This window comes from Python bivittatus, unplaced genomic scaffold (assembly GCF_059951505.1).
Source record: "Python bivittatus isolate LINGU-HERP-01145 unplaced genomic scaffold, Pbiv_v1 ctg000430_np1212, whole genome shotgun sequence".
Taxonomy (NCBI): Eukaryota; Metazoa; Chordata; class Lepidosauria; order Squamata; family Pythonidae; genus Python; species Python bivittatus.
Genome location: NW_028277071.1, coordinates 2,566,261 through 2,590,303, shown reverse-complemented (window position 1 = coordinate 2,590,303; position 24,043 = coordinate 2,566,261). Strand labels below are relative to the sequence as shown.

The 24,043-nt window shown below is 38.7% G+C and overlaps 1 protein-coding gene across 1 annotated transcript; it reads right to left on the bottom strand.

Moving 5' to 3' along the window:
• Window positions 1-4,706: 4,706 nt before the first annotated feature.
• On the bottom strand, window positions 4,707-11,404 carry LOC148215257 (vomeronasal type-2 receptor 26-like). Its single transcript, XM_088143958.1, has 5 exons — window positions 11,261-11,404; window positions 8,702-9,562; window positions 8,053-8,157; window positions 7,067-7,193; window positions 4,707-5,632 (listed from the first exon to the last, which is right to left on the bottom strand). The coding sequence occupies exons 1-5, from the start codon at window positions 11,402-11,404 to the stop codon at window positions 4,707-4,709; spliced, it is 2,163 nt and encodes a 720-aa protein (XP_088000084.1).
• Between the last annotated feature and the right edge of the window lie 12,639 nt (window positions 11,405-24,043).

Sequence of the window (24,043 nt, the reverse complement as noted above, 5' to 3'; positions counted from 1 at the left end):
GGAACTACTTGATAATTGTACCTGTTTGAGTGGTACAAGCATTCTCTTGGAATTAAGAGATGAAGTTGAAATAAGTCTGATTAAATTAGTAATTACAGTGGAGATATTACCAATGTATAGTCAAAAGTTCTAGAAAACAAGAAAGAAAGAGCTTAAGAAAGAAATATAACACACTAGTATTTCTTTGGTATCAGTTTCTCTGAGTTCCAGAGTAGAATTCTTTGTGTATTATGGGAAGAATAAGATTGAAAATTGGACTGGATATGTTGGATATTTTATCCTTTCAGACAAGTCTGGAAATAAGACTCTTAATATTACAATTTTAATATTAAAATGTTTATCAAATGTTTAATGCAATTTTAATATTGTAATATTAAGGATCCCCAGGGTAATATGTATAATGATTTTGACTGTAAATCAAGAATGTTTAAATTTTATTTCTAAAAACATCCTTCAACATGGACATGGACACACTGTGCCTGTCACATAGCTACTATGTGATCCCTGGAAAAGATACAGCTTCTTTAAGAAGGTGCTAACAAATGCAGCATACAGAACCTGTGCATAAGCTTCTGTACAGTTTTAGATTCCAAGTCTTGATTGTATAATATTGAATACATCAAATGTATTCAATCGAGAACGTAATCAGTTTTCATCGAATATAGCTATATGTAAGATTGCAGGTGATCTTTATGTGTTTCTTTACTTGTTCGATATATTATTAACTTTATAACGTTCAATGTGATTTACTGGGCTATCTCCCTTCATTTTCTCTCAACAACAATCACACTGTAAGGAGATTGATCCAAGACAGGATAACTGCCCCAAAGTCATCCATCGTTAAGAGAATCTGGTATCTCCTGGGCCTAGTCAAATGTCTTAACAACTCTAGCAAAGAGTGGAGGAATTCATTAGGCTTAATTCAAACTGAGGTTCTGATCTACCCCCTCCTCAGGTGGCCATCACCAGATCCAATGGTACTGGACAATTTTTATCCAGTTTCCAACCTTCCCTTAATTGCACTATTGAATGATCTCTGGTAGGAGCGTGATGGGGGTGGTGCATCCATCCTTGCTCTTCTTGACCTCTCAGTGGCTTTCATGGTATTCTTCTGGACCAGGGTTGGGGGTAGGCAACACGTGTTGTGCTGGTTCTCCTTCTTCCTTTAAATCTGGTTCCAGTTGGTGTTGATAGAGGAGAGATGCAGTCCATAGCCTTTGCTATGTGGGTTGCTACTGGGCTCAGTGCTCTCTGTTCTCCTGTTAACATCTACATGATGTTAACAGGAGGTCATCCTGCTGGGGGAGGTCATCCATCAGTTTGAGGTGAGGCATCATCAGTTTGCTGATCATAACTACTTATACATCCCCACCCTGGGTTGTCCAAATGATGCTGTGGAGGTTCTGTCTCAGTTTCTGGAGGCTGTGGCAATCTGGATGGGGAACAACAGGCTTCAGCTCAATTCTAGTAAGATGAAGTGGCTTTGGGTCTTAGGACATCCTGGTGCTGGAGACCTTCCATCTCTTGTTCTAGATGGGATTGCACTGGCCCAGACACATCCTGTGCACAATCTGGACTTGTGGCTATTGCTCAAAGAGCAGGTGGCAGTTATGGTTAGAGTGCCTTTGTACAGCTTTGCATTATGCACCAGTCCTGCTCATGGTCACTCATGGCTTAATCACCTCCTGAATGGATTATTGCAAAGTGTTCTACATGGGAATACCCTTGAAGCATATTTGGAGGCTTCAGGTGGTGCAAAATGTGGTGGCATGGGTAGTTATGGGTGCTGGTCATTCAGCATATGTGACACCTCTGCTCTACAAGCTGCATTGGAAACTAGTATGCTTCCAGGTGCAATTCAAGGTGCTGTTGGTTACCTTTAAAGCCCTTCATGGCTTGGAGCCAGGTTTCTTATGGGATGGTCTCTGCCCAGTGGTGTCTACCTATCCCGTTAGATCTGGCAGGAGAGGCATGCTTCAGGTCCCATCTGCAACAGAGTGTCATCTGTCAGGACCCAGGAGGACAGCCTTTTCTGCTCTGGCACCTGTTTCTGGAACATCAGAAATTAGACTTGCTCCAACCCTGCTGGCCTTTTGCAAGGCTCTAAAAACCTGCCTTTGCCATCGAGACTGGGGCCAATGGCAAGGAAGCCCCTATAGCCGAAGACAGAGTAGAACATGAAGACTGATCCTTCATTATATTCCAGAACTATTTCTTCTGCCATTGAACTCGTGTCAGTATCTAGGAATGGGGGAGAGATTGACAGCCATGTAGCACATATAATACTTTCAATAAAGAAGCAGCAGGATACAATGAACATACCTAGTCTTTCCTCCACCCATTTGGTCATCTTGGAATGTGGCTTGGTGGCCGTGAAAGTGAAATGGCTTCCCTTCTAGCTTGCTCTTGCTATATCCTGAATGGAATCTGTTATTACAGAAAGTGGCACGGCCTGTCCATAATGAAGCAGAAAATGTTTGTGTTTGGACAAGATTTTATGTTCAGAAAATGCTTCTGAATGGACTAGATTGGATAGACCAATATTTACAAATTTTACCTCATATTACTGTCCTATTGTCATGGATGTTGTGCATAATGGTTGATGTTAATTAGAGAGAGAGAGAGAGAGAGAGAGAGAGAGAGCGCAGAGGAATCTGGGTAGCAGGAAGTGTCTTAATTACAGTAAAAGTAAGAAAGAAGGCAGTGATTTAACACTATGCAGATTTAGACAATGGCTATGAAGTACTTTGTGTTTTTGTTTGTTTATTTGTTCTTTTCCCCAAGAAATGATGGCTTTATTAAGGCTGAAGTATTATTTTTCTTTCTTCTGGACTACAAGTAAAATAAGGAAAAGGAAGACACAAAGCAACGTTGACAAACATCCTATTGAGGCTTTTTGGATTAAAAGAGTAATGCACTAGAATTTCTCACTGAGTTGTTTATGAATTTTTTTTTTAGTATTAGAGGACTTGCAACTAATTCAGATCCTGCCTTGGTGGTTGAAGCAAGAGCAACCTGAAGAGCAAACACAGGAGAAACGTGTTGGAGATTAGGAATATGATGTCAGATTCAGCATAGCGCACACTGCAGCGAAGAGCTGTTGGTCAGTTTCACGGCCTCAGGCAAAAGGTAATCAGGGCAAGTAAACAATGAAACCACAAGTTAACTACTGGTAGGGGTGGGCAATTAGAAGCGGCAACACTGTAGTGCAGCCAGCTCCCCAGGCGCCCCAGGCAACTCCGGCTTACAGTACGCCAGAAGCACAGCAATCAGCAGGCAATTCAAACCCAGATTAAAACAACCACCACAAGAAAAGCCCCAGGAACGCAAGGGCAGGAGAGAGAAAAGAAGCCGGTCAGAACACAATAGAAACCGGCTGAATCTGCGATCAAGGCGAGGGGAAGGAAGATCGCCACAAACAGATGGGCAGCCCGGGGCAAGGGCAAGGGCAAGGGGCGGAACTGAGGGATAACTGCGGGTCAAGGGGGGAGCCCTATAAAACGATTGTAAGGAACTGTGCCATGCCAATCCTGGCTTTGTCTGTAACCGCTACGCATTATGCCTGAATAAACTACCTTTCATCTGAGCCTGTGCCTCGTGAGGGTCTGTTCAGTGCGGAATGTAGCAAACCTTACATATGAGAGAATGAACCAGTCCAATTTACATGGAGTGTTTGAAAGTGATAGGATGCAATCAAATGACAGATGTGATAAAACTATGACCGAGGTTTAACTTCTTTTGCAATTTTGGAAAATCAATGGGTCCAAGTATTAGAAAATGTGAAGTTACTTTTATGATTTAAGAATGAACTTAACCCATCAGAAAACAACGCTTTATGTTTACTGGACTCCTCAAAGAATGTTTGAACAAAAGTGATTGTTGGATCCTTTGTCTTGGCATTGCAAGAAATTTGAAGGCCCTTTGATGGATATGATACGGTAGAGCCTTAGTGTAGAAAAGTGAATATTTCAAGTTGGCTGAAAGAATCATCACCTGACATCATCTGCAGTTAAAGTAATATGTTATTGATACGTACAATCTATATACATTTAATTGGGACATTTTCAATTGAACTTGCATCCTTACCTTCTAATTACTTACTAATCTGGCAAAGGATCAACAATTTCAGTATTTTTGGCCAAATTTTTTGGAAGTATTATTCAGGAGACAGATTCCAAGAATGCATATTTTTGCTTCTTTATTTTTCAACTTTTTTTTTTAATGAATATGAAGTAAGAGAAGAAATACACCTTTCAATCAATGACACCGACACTAAAATGTTGCTTTTCTTTAAAGAGTTGTATTGATTCAAAGTATTAAAGTAATTGTGCTGAACATCCCAATAAAATTCACTGCAGTCTCTCAAATTCTTGAAAAAAGTTGAATAAAAAGAATGTACCAAATAGTGCTACTGCTTCAATAATAATAATAATAATAATAATAATAATAATAATAATAATAATTCCCAAACATTTCAACAGGTGACAGAAGCGTTATTATCTTCTTACAGATATCTGGTTATAGGTCAGGAGAAATTGCAAGAAATGAACCAAAATCACATTAACATAGATTGTCTTTCATGAAATTCAGAATTTTATTCTATTTCAGTTTTAGAGGAGGGAAATTACACATTAAAAACACAGAAACCAATCCATTCAAAATGCAAAGTTGTTACGTATAAATGAAAATACTTTAATACAAACTATTTACTTATGGCTAACTTTAAATTCTTCAATCCTTCCCCTTCTTAGCTGTTCCTTGTTATTTAAATCAGGCCTCACCACAATAATGTAACATTTTGGGAGGAAGATAAAAGCCAGTAACCCACCACTGGAGCACAAAATTGAAAAGATCTCCACGGCCACCATATATTTCCCCTTTGTGCTCAAGTATGTTGGAACAAAGGACAGCCAGACGCTGCAAAAGACCAACATGCTGAAGGTAATAAATTTGGCTTCATTAAATGTGTCAGGTAACCTCCTGACTAGGAAAGCCACTGTGAAGCTGATAATTGCCAGGAAGCCCATAAAACCAAGGACACAGTAGAACATGATGGTTGACCCTTCATTACATATCAATACAATTTCCTTTGGCATGGAATACTTGTCAACATCTAAGAATGGGGGAGAGATTGATAGCCATACAACACAAACAATGGTTTGAATAAAGAAACAAGAAAGAACAATAGAAAGAGCCAGTCTCTTCCCCAACCATTTTCTAATTTTGGACCCTGGCTTGGTAGCCATGAAAGCTAGAATTACTATGATAGTCTTTGCCAAAATGCTAGAAACTGCCACAGAGAAGATGACTCCAAAGAAAACTTGCCGAAGAAGGCATGTCCATTGATGAGGCCGGCCAATAAATAGCAAAGCGCAAAGAAATGAGAGCAGGAGGGAGATGAGAAGGATGTAGGTGAGGGTCTCGTTGTTGGCTTTCACAATAGGGGTGTCATTGTGTTTAATGAAGAGCCAGAGCAGCAAAATAGTAGTGAGGGAAAAAGAAAGAATAAAACTGATGAAGATGGTCCCCAAAGATTCTTCATAGGACAAAAATGTTACATATTTTGCAATGCAGAAATCTTGGGCCTTGTTGGAATAGTGATCTTCTGAACATTGAAAGCAGTTGTCCATGTCTGAGGGGAAAGAAAATCAGGGTTTTATTCTATATATAGCTGTTCTAGGAAATGATACTGAAATAATCAAATCTAATTTAGCTGAAGACATCTGTGTGATGGACAACCTGAATACTTCTGCAGATCATCAGCTGAGATCGCAGACTACAAGTTGGTAATTATTCCTCTTCAAGAAGACTTTTGACTTCTTTTACAGCACATATAAGTAAAACATACATTAAACTCTTACTCTAAGATTTCAATTTAACATCTATTTTTCTATAATATATTAATTTTACTAATCATCATATCCATATATCATAATTTCATTTTTTTTCTGTTTCCCACAAATAATACATAAGGGGCTTCCAATTAGCATTAAAATTAGCCAATGTCTTTTCTCTAATCAAAGCTGTCAATTTTTTACAATCCATTCTTCCATTGTAGGTTATATCAAGTCTTTCCACCTTTGAGCATATGCAAGTCTTGCTGCAGTTATCATATATAAAAACAAAGGACCATGTGATTTTTCCAATTGTTTATCCATCAGCCCCAAAAGAAATGTCCTGCATCATCCATCAGCCCCAAATTTTCTCCTGTGTCTTGTGGTTTTGATTGCATATTAATCTTCAAAATCTTCTGAATTATATACGCATTTGAATCCAATTTGTTTTAGCTTTATTACATGTCCACCAAAAATGATAAAAGTCCCTTCTTGTTGTTCACATTTCTAACATATATTTGAAGTCCCTTTATACATTTTAGACAGCCTTTCCAGTGACAGATACCATCAATACATTATTTTATATACATTCCCTTTAAGATTATAACATAATGTAAATTTCAACCCTTTCTTCCACATTTTTCCCATTGTTCTATTTCTATATTATGTCCAAAAATTTTAGCCCATTTTATCATACAGTCCTTAACTTGTTCATCTTCTGTTTCAAATCTCAACAAAAATGTATATATTTTAACAATAAGATGTTCATCATTAGTACATAATTCAGTTTCAAATACAATGTTATCATGTTCAGAACCATATATCTTTTTATCAACTTTAAATCTTTCTACTAACTGTACATGTGAAAACCATTGACACATATCCTTCTGATGTCAAATCTTCTCTTTGCTCTTATTTTAAATTCACCCTGGTAGAAATCTAAAATGTCACCATAATGTTAACCATTTCTGCTTAATTGCCATTTCTCTTCTATAATAGGCTTCTTGTGGTGATAGCCACAAAAGTATTTTTTGACACAATCTAGATTTATATATATTCCGAATTCTCAAAATGGCATACCTAATAAAATTATTTTTGAAATCTACATTAACTTTAATTTTGTCATACCATAAAGGGCCATGCCATCTGAATGTCACATCATGCCCTTGTCCAATAGCCTTCTGTTTCTCAGTGTCACCCACTCTTTCATCCAAACTAAACAGCAAGCTTACCCTTCTGATTAGATATCTTCCCTTCTGGACAACGAAGGCAATCATAGCAGCAAAATGGTTTCCCTTCCTTTTTGGCCTTCCTATAACCTGGAGGACAATTGGCATTGCAAAGAGAAAGAGGCTTTGTCTATAGATAGAAGAAAGAGAAGGATGTTTTCCATCTTGCATATCTGCAAATATCCACAGCTGCTTGTACTTTCATATACTGTATGAATCATTCAGAAATAATTCGTATATGATAACTTATAACGCAGAGTCCTTTAGGGGAAAATTGTTTGTGTAACCAGAAGTTCATACACAGAGTGACAGGCAGATAGGCAGTGAGTCAGAAGGGGAAAAAAGTCACTTGACTTATGTCAGCATCAATTAAATGCCATTTAAATGTGGTGTTTTGAATGCATTTTATTAGCATTCCTTGGGATATTTTGTTTATTATTGATTTTCCTCTCACAATTTTATAATCAGAAATTCTTCAATTTTTGATAACAAATCATATGAATAAATATAGCTTCCAACTATTTCTAAATCATGATTTTGGATGGCAATTATGGTTTAAATGAATGCAATCGAACAAACATGACATCCCTGCATGGGCATATTAAGCAAGCAGAGGTCATATGCTGGTCCTGAAATATGAAGTTCCTGCATACTGATATTCTATGTAAAAGGAAACATTTAATATTTGGACATTTCATTTATTGTTGGATTCTTTCTCCTGTGTCTTGTGATCTGACATTTCTTTCTACCTTTTCTCTGTATTTTCAGATGACTGTCTGAGATGGTTGAAGAAGAGTTATTTCAACAAAATATTCTTTCAATCTTCATAACTCCTGAATAGAACGTAAAAGTTTACAGGACCCTACCTGGTTAAACCAATTTGGCCAGGTTATGGTTTCCTCTGAAATGGTGAACATTTTTTCTGTGAAAGGCAAGGGTTGTATGTCTCCAACTTTGACTCTAAGAAAGGAAAGATTTGGGAATATTACCCAGTTGATAATATCAAATCCAGTTTCCATTTCTCCATTTTGATTGAAGAAAACTGTTTCTCCAACACTGTTGTTAAATGAGATGCTTCTCACAAAATGGTTGAGCTGAAGAGAAGAGATGAGATTGCAATTTATCGGGATATATTTAAGGACATTGTTCTTTTCCATTCTACATGTAAACTGAAGTTGCTTGGAACTGACCAGATTCACAATTACAACCTCTATAGAACAACTATGGAAGAGTTAAATAAAAATGTATCCTATTTAGGAAGGCACATCATACTGCTGTGAGAAAGGTGTTCACCTGACAATCTGGGAATCAATAAACTGGTGTAGATTTTCACAGATGGTATCTGTTGGGCAGTGTTGGGCTTCAGAGTTAGTGACCATGCTCTAGACAAGAGATTTCCTGATGTTTCACTGGCAACCGTATGTAACAGACCACCTTGCCAGCCACAGTTGTGAATCAGCTTTCCATTTCCACTCAGCCCACATTTACTTTGGAAATTTTAAACCACATGAGCTATTTTATGAAATGGTCCTCAAATACAAAGGAAGTGCAAGTCAAAACAATGCTTTTCTCCTTAGTCTAGAATCTCTCCCCTGAGACCTACTGACCTAACTGAAATCAGTTTGTCCAAGACATTACCTCCCACAGGTGTTGAGCCAGTAGGCTTTGGGTTGCTTCATGGACACTTGCAGTCTTTTTTAATTTAAATGAAAGCATATTGTGCAAAGCATATGCCACAGCATAGATTGCATTGTAGATGCTGTAGCTATGGGAAGTCATGCTCATTTCAAACACAGATGCTGGAAGATTGTCCAGTTTCTCCCCACCAGTGCAGGGAACCCTTGCTTCCCTGTCTCTCGTGGACCCGGACAAGAAACATCCAAAGGCCTCTTCCCAGAAAACCTGAATGAAGCCATCTTCTATTTCAAAGGTAAAATTTATCAATTGAAGAAATTCAGTAAATCTCAGTACCTCCTTTGAATGAATTGCTAAGGACAGGGCACCATGAAGGAAGTCTATGTCTTCATTCTTTTGAAAGGGGAATGATGTGAAATCCATCTGAGCTGTCATAAAGAAAACCCTTCCTTTTGCCTTCATTGATACATCCTCATATTTTAATATGGTGGGAAACATTCTGAGAAATATCATGGTCTCAATTTCACCATAAACAATGGATACATTAGCAATGCTTTCAATTCCAATACCATACATATTTAACCCCTCTGTCACCATCTTATCAATGTCACTAACTGAGGTAATTACAGGGAATCTTTCAATATAATCAAAGCAGATTCCTCTTTGAGAAAATATAGGAAGTGCATCCTGAACAAATCTCTCTCCATTGTTATCATTGTCATATAATACCCCAATCCATGTCCACTGGAAATGCAACAGTAACTGGAGAATCCCATTATATTGTCTGTGTACATCTGGAAACATTTGGTGATAGAAAATAGCCTGAGTTTTCTTATTCATCTCAAAAGCAGAGCCATAAGTGAACTATAGCAAATAAAGGGAAAATGTGTTATAGTATTAATATCTACATAAATTTTTATTTTTTTTCCCCAATGAGTGTGACCAAGATATCATTTCTTTCTTACATGAAAAAGATTGCGAAATCAAGTTCTGTAGACTAAATGTGCTGAGGAACAGATGTCTTGTTATTACTGGTATTGAACAGTGAATGAAAACACTGGTATTATGTTTGAATAAACAAGGGACATTTTTCCCTTGATGGTATATCTTTCATTACACATGCCATAAGAGAACATTAGCTGTTCATGTTTTTAGAAAAACATCCCCAAATCAAAATGCTTAATTACACTGGTCTTTAAGGCAAATGTGCTTTATCCTGATTACAAACAACAAGTATCCCAAATATGCATTGATTAACCAAAGCCAACAGTGGTCAATATATATAGGACCATCTTGTGATGATCCCAGCACATAAAAGATTAGACCTTGGAATGTAAGAGTAGCTTGCCATAAAGAGTGTGAATTAACATATGAAATAAATAAATAGGTTGTTTATCACTGAAACTAAAAGAAAAAAGAATGGAGCTGAAAGAAGATAGACTGATTTTATGCAGTTGATGGATATATTTGGGGAACTGAAGGCATAAATTTAATTATGAATGGAAAGGATAAAATATATGTCAGAACATATAAATTGGTGTCTTTGATGTTATTATTGAGATATTCCAAAAAGCAATCCATAGGTTGGTGATAACTGCATGTTACCCTCCAGTGAATGGTCATAATGTAGACTTATGTTTTGTGGAAAGTTGTGCAACTTTTTGAATGACTGCAATATAAAGAAAGAAGTTATTCTGCCTGGTGATAAGTATGGATGGGTGAGAACAAGATTAGCGAGTACAGAAAAAGTTATTTATGATGCTCTTCTATTGATAATATTGACAAAATTAAAATTAAAATTCCTTTGATAATATTGATAAAACGATTCTCTTCTTTTGGTAAAAAGTGATTTAGTCATACAGAGACTCAAGAATAAATGACAAATTACAGTGGTGATAGTTTGAATGTAATCAATGAGAACATACAACAGAAATGTAAAAAAAAAAATACTTTGGAAGTAGATAAAGAGGAATAAACAAAGAATCTCCAACAGATTGAACTGAATTAAAATGGAAGTCATGAAATTATTTGGGATGGAGTTCAGTCAGTATAACATTGCATATGCTGAAAAGCAATAATGTCATGGTTTTGTTTGCATGTATGTATAAAAACAAAAATATTCCCCCACTATTTTACAGATTTGCTAATTTCTCACTAAAGGCAAATCTATGTTCTCTGGAGGTTTTCATTAACAGTTCATAGTAAAGAGAACGGGAATTGCTGCATCCTTTCCTATCCTATTTGTTCCAAATGGGGGAGAATTTGAACTTAAAGGAGAAGCATCCATGTCATCCAATTCCGCTCAAAGAGACATGTATTTGAAAACAATTTGTTCTTAGCATAAAAACATGATGTTCCTCTTTATGTCTATGAAAACACCCACCCAAATGTCATTTTTAAATTTCCAATTCACAAAACTACCTCTCTTTGTTTATGTGTCTATGCATGTCTCAGTGTGAGATAGATAGATAGATAAGATAGATAGATAGATAGATAGATAGATAGATAGATAGATAGATAGATAGATAGATATAGATTTAAAACATAGGAGGAAAATCTTACTTGTGGAATCTTGTAAATGGACAGGATAGGTCCCATGTGGATACAGATTTCTGAATTAGGTCCTCCAATGACTGACACTGGATTGTTCTCTGTATCACACTTGTAGTTAGCGATGAACTTGCCTTGTGTGGAGAAGAGTTCCATCGAGGCATGATATGTCCAGCTTGCTATAAAATGACTGTTATAGTTATGGAAGCCCAGAGTGAGATTGGGCAGAATCTGGGGATTTTCATTGATCTCCTTTACAGCAAATACCAAAGACAAAATGTGTTGGTAGAGCTGAGTCACCACCCTGAAATGAAAATTACATGCTGATTTGAACACATTGGTTTCAGAAAAAGAACTGCAAGATAGTTTAGTTCAACTCATAGCTTTGAACATATCGTACTCATTTCTACCATCAGATGATTACATCAGATAAATTCAGGGGTCACATCCGCCAGGTTGTTCTCCCCTCCTTAATTAAGCTCATCAATTAAAATTTATCCTCCATCATCATCATCATCATCATCATCATCATCATCATCATCATCATCATGACTGAATCTAAACAAAGTTTCTCCTGGCCACAGAAATCTTGCAAGACTGAAACAACTAAGCAGTATATTATTATAAATAATTGAAGTTCCAGGAAATTATTGGTAATAAATTCAATCTGTTGATATTCATTTTAGAAACAGTGAAAATCAGAACAACTTTAAGTCTCAGCATAAATGACTAGATGAAAGATTTTTTTAAAAATTGGGAAAATTGTTATTTTCACAAATATACAGGCATTTCATTACTCAGTAATAAATTTATTTAGCCATGCAACTAAATTACTCTAATTATTTTTAAGGAATAAGGGAATCCTGAAGTAAAAAGGGATGCTTCATTAGTGAAAAAAAATTGCTGTAAGAAAGATTTCAATCCCCCCCAAAAAACAAAAAAACCCAAAATGGATTTATGACTATCCTTGGTGAAACTTTATTTAAAAATAATTATTATTTCATTAATATCTCATCCTCATGCAACAGGCTAGGAATACAGTAGAAAACAATATTTTATTATATGTGATTCGTAAAGATTCCTCCAAAGTGAACTGAGAATTTGACCTGCCAAATCATACTAAATATCAGAATTATGAATTCATCCATATGAATGAGATTGAATAGAATCTGTTTATACCTAATGAATTATTGAATAGACCTTTACAACCAAGATGTCCTTAAACAGTTTCAGTCTTTATGGAAAAAGGGGTAATACAATACATTTCTGAAGAAGGAAGGAAGGAAGGGTGGGTTGGTATTACACAAGACAAAATATTCTTTATCCATTCCCTGGAACCAGTACCAATCCACAGAACACAATTTCTGAATAATTGAAGTTTTAGATACATGAGCATCTTACTCAGCATCATAGAAAAGGTCAGTAGAAGGCTTTTCATGAAAGTTTATTGTGTTTGAAAATATATAGATCTGAGACAAAATACCAGCCACAATGACATCTCCTGATTGATAGTATTTATGTAGAATTGGGACAGGATCACTGACAATGCAGTTCATGTTAGGAATCTCACAGAGTATGCCCGACAACAGCATTAAGTCCAGTACGAGTACAGAAACTTCATTAATTTGCATGATATATTTCCATCTTTGCATCTTTCATCTGTCCTCTTTTTTCCTTTAATAAATTCTTGCCTGAATAACACAGCTTGACTGGAATGACCACTTGGTTGGTTTATGACACCCTTATAATGCATTAAAGAGCAACACCAAGAAATATATATATATATTCCTTCTTTACATTATACAGAAAAAAAATAACAATGTTCTGTCTTAGGTTTCAGTTTTGCTGATGGTTAATAAAGCTCCCTTGAGACTTGGAGATGAAGCAAAAGTAATTGGGGTTAACTGAATAATTGCCACAAAAATAACCAACTGTTCAGGATTACAGGCCCTATGAGATGTTACAGGAATATATTAATCATCTTTCATTATAAAATTGCAAGAAAGATACATTAGCAATCATATGCTCAGGGCCTTTTCCACTATCGAGTTGAAGTGCCATCCATCCCTCCTTGAGTTGATGGGAAATTATGCTGGCATAATGCAATGCAATGCTATTTATTTATTACAGTTGTGGACCAGTACAAGCAGAGCACTCTGTGAATATATATCTTAATAGAGGGTAAATGAAATAAAATTTAAGGTAAAGTTAAAATACATTTATAAAACAACCTAACTAGCTAATGAGTGAGGTCCAGGATATAGTCTATATTTAAATTATGAAATAGACACTAAAATTATACAAAGTATAATGACATCTAAAATTACCAAAAAGTGATAATATCTAAAATTTAAGTGAATTTCTGTTACATAGAATGAATTTAGCTAGTGGAACATTGGCTGATCAGGGTCCAGTGGATCTTCCATGCTGCTGCACAAAACTTAGCCACTTGAACTGTAACAGAAGGCAGTCCGTCTATGAGCAGCATCTGGTCATAGGCTGAATCTGAGCAACCAGGATATCTACTAATCAGAGGTAGGATGAATCTGGTTCAAACGCTTCTGTAAAAGAAGCAACAAATAACATGTTCTGTAGTTTCCACTCCTCTGAAATCACAGGGGCACAGCCTTTCAGCCAATGGTATTTTTTTATATTTACCATCCAATACTGCAGAGGGGAGAGCGTGACATCGGGCAAGAAAGAAAGCTTTCCAATGGCTTTGTAAGGAAGCTGGCAGCCATGACAATGTATCTGTTGTGAACTGGTGACAGGAAGGCTGGGGCCTTCCCTAGATCTACTTGCCACTTCGCATCCTTTATCCTTTGCTTCAAGGTTTGTTTTGCCTGATCATATTTCATCTTAAGAACCAAGGAGAGAGAGTACTCTAGATTTAAAAGTTTGGATTCAACAGCCTTGATCCATGTGGATTGGAAATTGTCCTGGAGAATTAATGGCGCTAGGCCTTGAGGGTAAAATTTAAGCTTTAACCAATGGTTTATAGAAGCTAAACACACTCTTGAATCAACTTTTATCATACCTGTCTCCAGATGTAAATGTGCATTGGAGACACAGTGAGGCATCTGGGGGGCTGCTCTGATGAATTTAGATGTACTCTCTCCAAGGAGGTGAAACAAAAAGCTGGGGGGGTCAACCAAGGTCCCATAAAGGAGCTGGGCTAGTGGCTTAGCCTGAAAAGTTTCAGGCTTAAGTGCGGCTAGAACATAATATCCTCCCTTGGAGCGGAAAAATTTGAGGATGGTATTGGCAGATCTTTGTCCAGTAGAGCAGCATATTCACACTGGGCTTTCCTTGAGTCAGTGGCATGCATGACTACTACTAAATACCTAAAGCAAGTCACTTGTTCTATTCTATGGCCATTAACGTTCCATGAACGGAGATTCGCCCTTTTGGCAAATGCCATAATCTTGGTTTTTTGATAGTTTATTTCTAAATGATCATTGTTGCAGTATTGGACCAGTTCTCAGAGCTCTTTTAAGACTTATTGGTGTTTTGTAAAGAGCTACAGTGTTGTCTGCATAAAGCAGCTGGACAATGCTGCGATCCACTAGTTTAAGGGGATGGAAATTTGGATTATTTAGACACGTCACCATACCATTGATATAAAAATTGAAAAGCAGGGGGGCAAACCTGTTTTACCTTCTTTTGAGTTTAACTGGCTTCAAGAGAAACCCTTGCATATTGCACCTAACCTTAAGAGTCGTATTAGTGCGTAGGGCTTGGATTAATAGAGAAGCCTATGGTCGGTTGATGAGGCTTCCAGCTTCTCCCATAATTTGGTCCTAGATACAGAATCAAAGGCTGCCTTAAGATCTATAAAGACAGTATACAATCATACCACATGGTTGGTTGAATATTTTTCAATCAAGTGCTGTCAATCAAGCAAACATTGATCGATGGTGCCTCTACCTTCTCTAAAGCCAGCCTGCTCTTCCACTATCAGATTTTCCTGATCCAGCCCGTCTTTAAGTTTATCATGGAGGCACTTAACATAAAGTTTGCTCATTATATTTAGCAGGTTAATTGGCCTGTAGTTAGCAGGGTCATCTCTCTTTCCCTTCTTAAAGATCAGAACTATAATTGCAAGGCCCCAGTTCTCAGGAATGCTTGCAGTGGTATCAATATTGGTGAAGAGCTAAGCCGGGATTGGAGCCCACCACTCTATGTTATTCTTCAATAGTTCTGGGGGAATAAGGTCAGGTCCAGGGACCTTTGCCCTCCTGAGTTGACCAATCAGGGACTTAATTTCAGATGCAGATACCAGGAGCCACTCAGGTAAGTCCTCTTTTGCGTTGAGGACTCACTAGAGGGATCTTCATACATCCTCTGAAAATGCACTTCCCAGGCTTCAGGAGGTATATAAGAATCCAAGGGGGTAGAAGCTCTGGAAACCTGGCAAGATATTAGGTGCAAGAAAAGAGTAGAATTCTGAACCATTGCTGCTTGAATTTCTTGCTCTCTTTGACCATTGTGTGAGAGATGGGGGAGGAGAGGGGCTTTGCCTGCAGAGCCCATTGGGTGTGAGGCTTCACCCCATTACCTGACTAAAAGCAGGGTGTCTGGGGGGAAGGGCTGATTTGGATGGGAAGGAGATTGTGGCTTGATTGACGGAGGGAGAGCTGCCCCAGTGGAGGCGCTTAACACTAGGTGGAAGGACCATTAACCAGAGTGGTGCCTGCCTGTTTTTGTTTGTTTGTGAGTATTGTCAGCCCTGCATGGTTGACAGGACTAGGATGCCAGAGTTATGAATACTAATAGTACTTTATTTTAGGATTACAGTAACAGAATCTTGCAAGTCTGAAAATATTTCCCCGTACCCCTGCCTTTCCATTCCTGAGAACTAAGGAGGGTCATGTCTGAGAGCTTAATCAAATTACATTTCTGTCCTGGACTCAAATTTCTTTTATCTGACTGTTGCCTTGGTTGCAGTTCTTTCCCCTCTTCCTCAAGGTTATTCCTATGACCCATTACAGGTGTTGGAATGAGTCCCTTTGCTCTGGGGGTAGGGGAGTGTGGGGAGGGGGAGCTGGTGGGGAGCCAGAAGCCATTGCCCCAGACCTCTATTTCAACCTCAGTGCTGCTGCTGCCAAGGAATGCAGCCTCAAGCCCTGTGCCATGGCCACCCAATCCAGCACCCCAGAGCAAAGAACCCACCGCCTCTGCTGCCCTGCACCCTGCAGGCCCTGCTGCACCCAGCTGACCTCAGCCATCTTCTTCCTACTACTGACAAGGCGTGCCTGGCCCAGCCTTATATGATGCACCAGGCCTTCTTCCTGAGGTTGCTCGCACCATTCTTCAAATAGTGTGCCCCATTTTTATGATGCTGCAGAAGGCCTTCAGAAAGCTTCTAAGGCGCAGGGCCTGAGAGGCAGTCCTCGGAGGTGGTAGCAGCAGGACTGGGGCTGAAGTAGAGGCCTGGGGGCAATGGTTGTGATCTGAGACTGGACAGGAAGGAACCAACTTCAAATCAACCCCGGCAAGACGGAATGGGTTTGGGGTTTTGGCTCACCCAGGGTCTGGGGATATGACTCTGGATGCAGCCCCTGCCTTATGGAAAACCCCACCTCCCAAGGCCTGACAGGTCCCCAGCCTTTTAACCCACAGAAAAGCACTTAAGAACTGGCTCTTCCCCCAAGCATTGGGATCGGATGAGGTTAGAGTGGGAAGAGAAGTTTGGGAGTTGCTTCAGGGAAGTGCGGTTATAGTGCCTGGTTTTTTGGTTTTTGGTTTTGCTGGTTTTATTGTTTCTTTTGTTGTTATTATTCTACATGTTGTTTTATTTTGGGGTCGTAAGCTGCCAGAGTTGGGCTTTCAGATAGGTGGCCATAGAAATGTTTTAAATAAACAAATAAACAAACAAACAAATAAATCTCGATCATAGGTATGTTTTTTTCCCCTTATGTATGTAATATGTTACTAACCAATAATGAGGTAAATTATGTTGTCCCATTGTGAGTGATGTATATGGTGCATGAGTAAAGGATAGGAAAGAAGGAAAGAACTACATGTTTTTTATTGGTCAATGAGCCACAGATATCTGTAAGGTCCAATCAATAGACTGACTGCAGTGTGTGTGTGTGGGGGGGGAGGGAATATCAATGAGTCAAGATTGGGAAGTGAATTTAAATATTTCCATTCCATTTCATCCAGCTTGCTACCTACAAAACCCAGGACATGATGTCCAGCTCTAAAAGAAAGATGCTATGACTATCAAAATCATATTTTTGAGTCTATTAGAGCCATGGCACCTGATCAACCCAACTGCTGTAAAGTTCAGAAGGTCATCCAAGGACTGGAGGAATACCTTGGTGTTTACCAAACCAACTTATGAACTGCTCTCCAGTGTTACTCTGCTATCAACCTCTCTGCTATCAACCCAGTCATTCATTCCGAGTATGTTGCTAATGCACATACTGAATTAAAGGAAGCAGTTCTGCACAGGACAACTTGAGAGTTGGAAGCTGTAGTGAAAATGGGTACCCACACCTGGGAGAGGTTGGTAGCAGAAAGGAAAGTGGTAGCCTAAAAGCCCAGATTGATTGTAATGGCCTATCAGCTTTAGAGAGTCAAAAACTCTCTGTCCTAATAGTTTCTGTCCTAATAATAGATGAGGAAACTAAGCACTGGAGATTGAGACTCCTGTCTCTGGCTGTTTTTACGGTAAGAAACCTTGACCTTGGAAACCTTACTGCCTAGAAAGTAGATGCGATATTTAAGTGCCAATTTTTTTACCCAAATTCCCAGCAACACATTTTCAGACTTATACTACTCCACCACCATCACTTGAATGCAACGCTCTAGAGCAAATCTTCAGCCTTGCTCTGTTCTATTAGGAAGGCTGGGACCCCCATTCCACTAGCAAAGAATGCATTTTTATAACTCTTGATCAAAGTGGTCCTTTACTACGTGTACCCGTCTCTGGCCAGAAAACTTCTTAATTGATACCTGATGCAACATATTTTGTTTTACAACTTCTTTTCTCTGACCCTCATACCTCAGGGAAATCTATACAAGTGTTTGGGGTAGAGAGACACCCTGCTTCTCATTTCCTCATCGAACCTGCTAAAACAGAGTTTGGTCCTATGACCACAGAGCATGCTTTTCTCTTTGATGAGCACACTATAACAAATTTATTAGAAAGGGACCAAGATGTAAATCTGATACTAAAATGTATTGTACTTTGGATGGAGTGGCTTTGGAGTTATCAGAAATTTCTTTGCCAGAGATTTCCTGGTCCCAGTTACAGAGCAGAAGATGGAAGGTCAGCCAGGTGGCCAACTGGAAGATCTTTTCAATTTACCTCCCTCTTTGTGGGTGACCACATCACACAATATGTACCTGAGAATTTCCAGTGTCTGATTTTTTTCAGGAAAAATACATAGGCATCTTTGTTGAAATGAAAGGCTTCTGTGTATGTACATATGAATAAATCCCAATCAGTAAAGTTAAACTTATTATTCACATTAAATCGAATTATGTGAATGACTGCTGTGTATAGCTCATTGTTGTAACAAATCAAATAAAGAAGGAAAAAACACATAGGTCTATAAAAAGAGCTAGTAACTCCTCCACTTCCTCATGTCCCCATACTGAAAGGTATCGATAAATCAATTTGTGGCTTTATTTATTTATTTATAACATTTATATCATCCCCTTCTTAAATACATAACTCTGGGCAGCTAGCCACCAATCTACAAAAAAATCAAAATTATAACCAAAGTCAAAATAATACAATACAAAGAAAAAACCCAAGATACCATATAACAAACTCATGACCAAACACATCCTAATATCTGAGGGCTAACACATGGAAGACAATGCAGGTCTTGAAGGCAAAAAGGATTAGGTCCATGCACATATCGGGGGTAGGTGGCTCCATAGGGCAGAACAACAACAGAAAAATTGAATTCCGCTTTCCAGCTTAAATGTATACTGGGAAAAATTCTCTGACTTGTACATGCAAAGGGTTGGAGGCAAACAGATTTTTAAATCCTTCTTTTCATCAGCTGATGCTTATTGTTCAGTTCAGGTCTTATCACAATGATAAAAGATTTGGGAAAGAAGATACACACCAGTAAGCCAGCACTGGAGGAGATCATGGAGAAGACCTCCACAGCCAACATATATTTTCCTCTGGTGCTTAGATACGTTGGAACAAAACACAGCCAAACACTGCAGAAGACCAACATGCTGAAGGTGATAAATTTGGCCTCGTTGAAACTGTCCGGTAACTTCCTAGCTAGAAAAGCAGCAGAGAAGCTAACCATGGCCAGGAAACCCATAAAGCCCAAGACACAGTAGAACATAGTGACTGATCCTCACTGCACTCCATCATGACTTCTTCAGACATTGAGTGCACATCAAAATCTGGGTATGGTGGGGACATTATCAGCCATGCAGCACAAAGGCTGGCTTGAATAAGGGAGCAGGAAAAAAGAATGAAACTGACTATTCTTCCACCCACCCATTTCCTCATTCTTGAACCAGGTTTGGTGGCCATGAATGCTAGAACCACAACAAAGGTTTTGGCCAATACACAAGAGACTGCCACAGAAAAGATGAGGCCAAAAGCTGGTTGTCGAAGGAGACACACAATCTCATCAGGTCTCCCAATAAATAGAAACACACAAAGAAAAGAGAGAAGGAGTGAAACAAGAAGAATGTAGGTGAGATTCCGGTTGTTGGCTTTGACAATGGGAGTCTCTTTGTGTTTAATGAAGATTGTAACTACTAAAGTTGTCATAAAAGAAAAACAAAGTGAAAGAACAGTGAGACTGATCCCCATGGGTTCTTCATAGGACAAAAAAGTGATACGCTTTGGAATGCATATATTTCTTTCAGAGTTTGGATAATAATCTTCAGGACATGGAGAGCAGTCATCCGTATCTGAAAAAGAATGCAACAGAGGTGTGTTTAACACAGTTATACCAAATGGCTTAGTGCCTTTATATTTAGAATCTTCCTACCCTTTTCCTTTGATATTTTCCCCTCTGGACACAGAAGACAATCATAGCAGCAAAACGGCTCCCCTTCTTTCTTGGCCTTGCTGTGTCCTGCCTCACAAGGATCATTACACAAAGAAAAAGGTGCCTATACATAAATAAAGAGGAATATTTTAAGATATAGAGGGGAAAGGAAGTGCTTGGAGAAATACTCTTACTGGGGAATCAACAGATTAAAAAGGGATTGATAAACAATTTTAAATTGTAGGAAGACATTCTGAGAGGTAATTGGTCTGAAACTGTTTCATTAAAACTGTTTCATTAAAAGTGTCTGACCACTCAACCTACTACAACACAACCAACACAAGCTATGAAAAGGATAACACTGCCATACATGAGAAATGTCTCAAAAACTACCAACAGGCTATTTATTTATTTATTTTATTGGATTTCTCCGCTGCCCATCTCCCCCACAATAGGGGACTCTGGGTGACTTACAAAAAACATTAAAGCTATAAATACATCTAAAACACATAAAACATCCAAAATGTTTTACAACGACTTGACATCTCTGTAGCACACAAACCAACTAAAGCCCTCCAAAACATCTTTTTTTTTAAGTTTTTTATTTTTTTACAGCAAACACAAACATACATAAACAAACAAAAGCATAAAAAACATAAAAACCATCCTCCAAAACATCTTAAGCAAGCCAAAAGACCCAGTAGAACAAGAAGAAAAAACAGGAGTCATCTACAACATACAGTGTAAGGACTGTAACAACCACTATGTAGGACAGACAGGCAGAAGGCTAGCAGAGTGCACCCATGAACACCAACTAGCAGTCAAAACACGTGATGAAAATTCCTTAATCTCACAACACATGGACAGACTTAACCATAGTTTCAGCTGGGAAACTGTCAGCATCTTAGACCAAGCTAAATCCAAAAATGTGAGGGAATTCCTGGAAGCTTGGTATTCTGACAAGGCAGCCATCAACAGGCACATAGATAAACAACATCTACACACTATTCAAAAGAGACAATAAAAAGCAAAACAAAAGGCCAGAACATCTCCTCACCAGCAATCATCACCCAGATAATCAGAGATTAATACCAGACATACAATCAAGTAGTAAACAATACCCTAATCAAGGAACTACTAGAGGAAAAAACAAAACAAAACCCACACCCCCATCAACACTGTAAGGGCATGCCACTGTATATAAACAGAGAGCAAACCCCATTCCACTCTAGCACTGAAGATGTTACCTAGCCGGGTAACGAAACATTTGCAAGAAAACAACCAAGTTCAGAGAACCCCAAGGACTCCACAGTTCAACCCTGAGCTACACATATTCTCTTCTATTGGTACTGTTTCATTACACATCTACAACTGTAGGCATCTATGGACTTCTAGTCATGTATAGTTATAATCATCATCCCCTTCCTCAATAGATCATCTCAGTGCTGGAAAGGGATGATGGCACTGTAATCTTCATTTAGAAATCACTAGATTGAAGAAATTTAGTAGCAAGGACCGTACATTTCAAAATCTTGGGCCAAGAATTAGTGTGAGAGAGAGGGTGAAAAATTCTATATTAAATACTTCAAACTTCGGTATCCCTAACAGGTATTTTCTTCCTTTCCCCATGCATTTGTGCCTAGGTTATCTCAGGGATGATGCTATGGAACTATTATCAGTTAGAAAAAAAAGAATGCTAGTTAAACAGAGAGAGAAAGATGTTGTCACATGTAACCTGATGAAAGCCTATTGGCCATGTGATGGAATCTACAGAGATATTGAAGAACTTGTCTTGTGGAGCTGTGGGATCTACCACTCCAACTTTGACCCGAAGAAAGGACTGGTTTGGGAATGTGATCCAGTTGATGATATCAAATCCACCCATGAATTCTCCATTTCTGTCAAATGAAATCCTTTCACCAACGCTGTTGTTGAATGAGATGCTTCTCAGAAATGAATGAATCTAAATTAGAGGGAGGGAGGGAGGGAGGGAGGGAGGGAGGGAGGGAGGGAAAACATTCATAAGGGATGGTTATTTCCATGCTTTTGACAATCACTGTCAGGATAATTTATTCTGATGACATGTTCCATCCCATTTGCTCATCATTCTGTCAATTAGTTCAAGACCTTTAGGAGTGGTAATAAGGTAAACTACCCTCCCATTGCACAGGAAAAAAACATCCTAAGTATGCTTCATGATTTGAAATGATCAGATGAATCAACCTTTTCCATGGATTCAGTAAATCATATCTATAAACTACCATCTCAAGATGTGGTTTTGTTTTATTTTTTGTAGCATTCACTCCCATTTATTGGGCCATTTTCCAACGGAGAATAAGACCAGCAATTAGTACAACAATCACAACAGACAACGTAAAAGAACACATCCAATATATTTTATCTTTCATTACAGAGTAAAATTTACAGTATAATGGATTTGAGTTACAGGAAGATAATCTTATTGCTTGCTCAAAAGATCAGAAATCAAATGTTGCAAATTTCCCATCTAAATCAAATTATAACCGAGCTACTGGCCTCAGATCACCTACAGAGCCTTCAGTCTGCCCTGACAGCTTGGAGAACTATAACTCCCTTATCCAAGAGCTCCACCAGCAACTAACTTGTAGTAACAGTGCACCCGTGAAGCAACAACAGCACCACTCAAAGCCATGGTTTGACAAGGACTGTGTTAGTGCCAAAAAAGCTCTTTTTGCCACTTACCAGGTTTTTCTATCCAATACTAAACTGACAGCTGCACAGGATCTCCTCTAGCAGAAGAGATGCTACAAACAACTACTGGCATCAAGAAAAAGGGAGTCATGAAAAACAACTGTACATAGCCAATGTACAATCAAATCCAATGACTCAGTCTCTTTCTGGCCTATCACATCAAGCTCCCAAAGCAATGGACCATCCATGGTGGATGGTCACATCCTCCCAAGGACCTGGGAGGCATATTTTTAGGCACTCTATATGGACATCTCTGTTGGAAATGGACATCCTAGCCAAACTATAGAAAATCTGCCACTGTGGGCTCCAGTGACACAGACAGAAATCAAGAATCTTGTTGCTCAACTAAGACCAGGGAAGGGCCCAGGAGAAGACCTAATCCCTCCAGAAGCCATTGAAAACAACTTGGGCTTCTAGGCCCCCACTCTGGCCTCACTCTTTACCTGCATCAACACCTATGACCAAGTCCCAAGGATTGGGGTCTTGCAATCATTGTCTCTATATGTAAAAAGGGGAAAAGGATGATCCTGCTAATTACAGACCAATCAGTCTTCTCAACACAATCAGCAAACCTTATGTAAGACATCTGCAATGGAAATTCCTGGACTTGCTGAAACAAGAAAACTTACTTGCAGAGAAGCAAGCTGGCTTTGAGAAAGCCAATCCCCTATTGATCAGTGCCTAGTACTCCAACATCTCATTGAAAAATACTCCTCCCACTGTAAGGTTTGCCCCATTCGACAGAGAAACTCCCGTGACACGTGTGGTTCACAAAAGAAGTTTACTCATGCGTAACGTAGCAGTCACAAGCAAAGCCAGGACTGGCTTGGTACAATTGCATCACTCGTTATATTCCCCCCTTCCCACGCTTTTTTCTGCCCCGCGATCGCGTTACCGCTGCGGATTATCGGCCCCCCAATAATCCCTCTTAATCCATCTCAATAATCCATCTCAATTCCCCGACTGGATATCCGGTAGCCGAGGTAGTCTAGCTGCTCCCGATGAAACTCGCATTTTGATAGCTTCATGTACAGCTGCACCTTCAGCAGTCTCTGGAGCACCGTGCGCACCAGGCTCACGT

What these genes read in the sequence shown, in the direction of transcription:
- LOC148215257 (XM_088143958.1), bottom strand. Translation starts at nt 11,404, where the DNA reads ATGGAACTCTTCTCCACACAAGGCAAGTTCATCGCTAACTACAAGTGT. An exon ending in CCATTTACAAGATTCCACAA is followed by an intron (nt 9,563 to 11,260) that starts GTAAGATTTTCC and finishes TATTTGCTATAG; the next exon opens with TTCACTTATGGCTCTGCTTT. An exon ending in TGGCTCAACACCTGTGGGAG is followed by an intron (nt 8,158 to 8,701) that starts GTAATGTCTTGG and finishes TCTTCTCTTCAG; the next exon opens with CTCAACCATTTTGTGAGAAG.